Genomic DNA, 3,906 nt, shown 5'->3' on the forward strand with positions numbered 1-3,906 from the left:
AACTGCAGCAACCACATCAGCAGCAGCAACCACATCAGCAGCAGCATCATCATCAATATCCTCAATATCCACCGCCATTACCTTTACCGCCTCAACAACTACAACAACAATTACAACAACAACAACAATTGCATCAGCAACATCAACAAAACTGTCAACAACAACCTCATCAACCTTTCAAAGCAGATGACAGCAACTTAAAAACCACCACCAACAACAACAACATTGGCGCATACATCAATAACAATAGCAACAACAACAGCAACAACAACAACAACGAGATGATAAGCAAAGTTAAGATGAATGAACTGAAGACATATTTCAAGAGCAAGACCCCATCAACATCCGGACCGGCAACACAAACCGCCCAATCCTTCTCTCACAACTCAAAAAAAAGTCCCAACGCCGTCAACAATCCTGTCGGGACAGTCGGTACAAAAAACTCAAGTACCGTTGGTAACACGCCGAGTCAGTTCGGTATGCCGAAATCGATAAGTTTGTTTAAATTTGGTGACAACATAGACAACGCCCCAAAGCAGCAGCAACAACAACAACAAACATCGTCATACGTTAATGGTAATAACACTTCAAAAAACCCGATTATAGCAAATGCTGATACTAGAAATGCTGCTACTACTACTCCTACTACAACTACTACTACTACTAGCATTCCTTCAACTACTACTACTATTACCAACAACCACACGACAACGACGACGTCATCAGCTCCGATCCCGCTAAATATCAAAAGAAACATTTCAGTGATGGGCAAAAATCCGAATGGTGTACCGACTCGGCCCGGTGAAGATGTCGGTCCATTTCAAATTCGCTGTACCGAACTCGTAGAATTCCCCGACATCGAAACGTTTCGCCACTGCGCCGGCGGACGCTCGGCGTTCGACGATTATGACGCTATGGACAATTTCGGCCAAAATTCTTTTTTATCCTTTCTGTACCCGCGAGCCAAACAGCAAAAACAACTCCAACAACAACCACAGCCGCCACAACAACCTCTTGATCTGACTAAACCATCATTATACAGAACAGCAAGCGGGAACAACCTGGCATCAACTGCCCATCACAGCAACAGCATCAACTATTACCACAATAACAGCAATAACATCAACAACTTGGATGACGACAAATCAATCTACTTGACGCCTCACGATCGAATTTCACTTTTAAACATTCAAAAAAGCAGAAAAAGATCAAGTAGTACAAGCGACTTAATCCCATGCAACAGACAACTTGCGCACTGCAACAACAACAACAACAACAATAACAACAACAACAACAATAATAATAAATATAATTTTTCTCAACCCATCTACAAGACAGCAGCTGAAGCAAATGGTCAGCAGCTAGCAGCCAATAGCACGGCGATGCCAGCTAGAGAAAGCACGCATTCATCATTAAACGCCGATGATAACTCCAAAATTGATTGCTTGAAGAACAACACAATCGATAATAATAATAATTACTATAATAATAACGTTAATAATAATAATGGTAATAATAATAATGGTAGTGGTGGTTTTTTCAGACGGTTTAGTAAAACCGTATCCGGCTTGTTGTTTGGCGATGAAGTGGCTTCCGCAACGACACTACCAACAACGACATCTGATACTGCATCTTCTGTCAGTTTGCCACCGATGTTTGCACAACAACCACAACAGCAACTAAAACAGCTACAACAGCAGCAGCATCAACAACAACTGCAGCCACAACAGCAGCAGCATCAACTACTGCAGCCACAACAGCAGCTACAACAGCAGCTGCAGCTGCAACAAACACAACCACAACAGCAGCTACAACAACCACAACAGCAACTGCAGCTGCAACCACAACAGAAGCAACAACAACTAAATACTGATATGTACTATAACAATTTTGCGAAGACAACAACAGCCACAGTGACTACTACTACAGCTACAAACGCTTCCATTGCTACAATTACAACGCCCGTAATGTTTGCTCAACAAAATCAGCAACAACAACAACATCAACAACAACAAATTTCAACAAACAAAAATAATTCACAGCCCAACAAAGAAATGCAGACGCTAAGCGCCCAGCAGCTGCTAATGTTAGCTGCCCAGTTAGCTGCTGAAAACAATTTGTTACCTGCTACTACAGTTACGACAGCAGCGTCTGCAACTAAAACTACAACTGCTACTACATTTACTGCTGCTGTTGCTGCTACTACTACAACTATTTTTTCTACTCCAACTACATTTCAGACTCCTCCCGAAGTGAGTATAGCATTACCTTCCTTTTCCACATCATCTCCAGTCACTTTTTCATTGACAACCTCGCCATATTCAATACTCTCAGCTGCAGACGCTTCAACAACAACGTCAACATTTTTGGCGCCAAAACTAACAACGACATCATCGTTATCATCATCATTGGCACCCTCTCTTACGATGACTATTTCAGCCCTACCATCAAAGCCTATATCTTCCTTCTTTGTTTCTTCATCTTTCAATCAAACTACAACAATGACAACAACTTTCACCGACAATAACCCTGTCTTATATTTGCCAGAAAGAAGCGAAAAACCGATATTAGTTCAGAATCAAAAATTGAACGAGCAATTACCTCAACAACAACAACAACAACAATTTATGCAAAATCAAAAGAATTATGAATATTTGCAGTACATGGAGCAACAACTTTACGAACATCAACCTCAACAACAACAACATCAGCAGCTACAACAGCTCTAGCGAAAGATACAAACACGACAAAATTTCCAACGAATACACAGAATGACGTTACCTTCAATGAAAGCGTCATCGTACCGACTATATCGAACCACAGGTTACGTTGGCTGAATCTGCAAAGTTTACAGGATTTGCATCAGAAAAATTATCACAACATACAACAGATTGAATGTAGGAATGTTGTCAATAACAACAACAACAACAATAACAACAACAACAATAACAATAACAACAACAATGACGACAATAACAACAACAATGACGACAATAACAACAACAATAACTATAGTGATAATAACAAGACGAATGAAAACGCAAACATGAGTCGTGACGTCATAATCAACAACAACAGCATCATCAACAACAACAACAACAAACCAAGGCCACCACCGCTACATATACCGACATACAGACAGCAGCAGCAACAGCAGCAGCAGCTGCTGCAACAACAGCAACAAAGCAATCGAAACGACTCCTCTTCGTCACTGTACCATTCGGTTCCGAATTCTCCGAGCCTATATAACGACACCGAATTCGAACAATTCAAATCACCAATGAAAGTAGATTATAATTTCCCGCTAAAATATTTGCCGCCAGTCACGTCACCGCTCTTCTATGGCGATGACGATTATGAATTTTGAAATTTTGAATTTTTGAATTTTAGTGATGTGCCGTTAGTTGGATAATTTTTGTTGGGTTATATCCAGTGTTAGGTGGGAATTTTATATCATTGCATGTTCGTTTTACTGTTTGTTTGTTCATTTGTTTGTTTGTTTGTTTATTAGTTTTTTTTTCATTTGTTCAACTGAATAGTTATTCATCTACGTTATTCGTTCATTTAATTGCTCAAATGTTCATTCATTTCTTTGTTTCAAGTATTCGAAATGGTCATCTGGTTATTAAACATTGCTTCCAACATTTTGGGTGACTCATTGATTTGGCAATGTTATTATTTTAACAATTATTATTATTATTATTGTTATTATTATTATTGTTATTATTATTATTATTATTATTATTATTATTATTATTGTTGTTGTTATTATTATTATTATTATTATTATTATTATTGATTGAACTACTTTTATTGTTGTTGCTGTTGGGCTTGTTGTTGTTCATTTTAAAGGCACAGTTAAAAAAAAGTTTATCACGGTCACCATCATCATCATCATTATCATCT

At 38.6% G+C, this 3,906-nt stretch overlaps 1 protein-coding gene across 1 annotated transcript in view; it reads left to right on the top strand.

Annotated features, from left to right (window-relative positions):
• The window catches only part of HELRODRAFT_181470 (hypothetical protein), a gene marked incomplete at both ends in the record, with an annotated part of 6,199 nt that extends 3,470 nt beyond the window's left edge, over positions 1-2,729 (top strand). The window contains one exon of the mRNA XM_009031268.1: positions 187-2,729. Coding sequence (XP_009029516.1) covers positions 187-2,729 — 2,543 coding nt within the window. The remainder of the gene's footprint in view (positions 1-186) is intronic.
• Positions 2,730-3,906: the final 1,177 nt, after the last annotated feature.

This window comes from Helobdella robusta (assembly GCF_000326865.2).
Source record: "Helobdella robusta unplaced genomic scaffold HELROscaffold_71, whole genome shotgun sequence".
In the NCBI taxonomy this organism is placed as follows: domain Eukaryota; kingdom Metazoa; phylum Annelida; class Clitellata; order Rhynchobdellida; family Glossiphoniidae; genus Helobdella; species Helobdella robusta.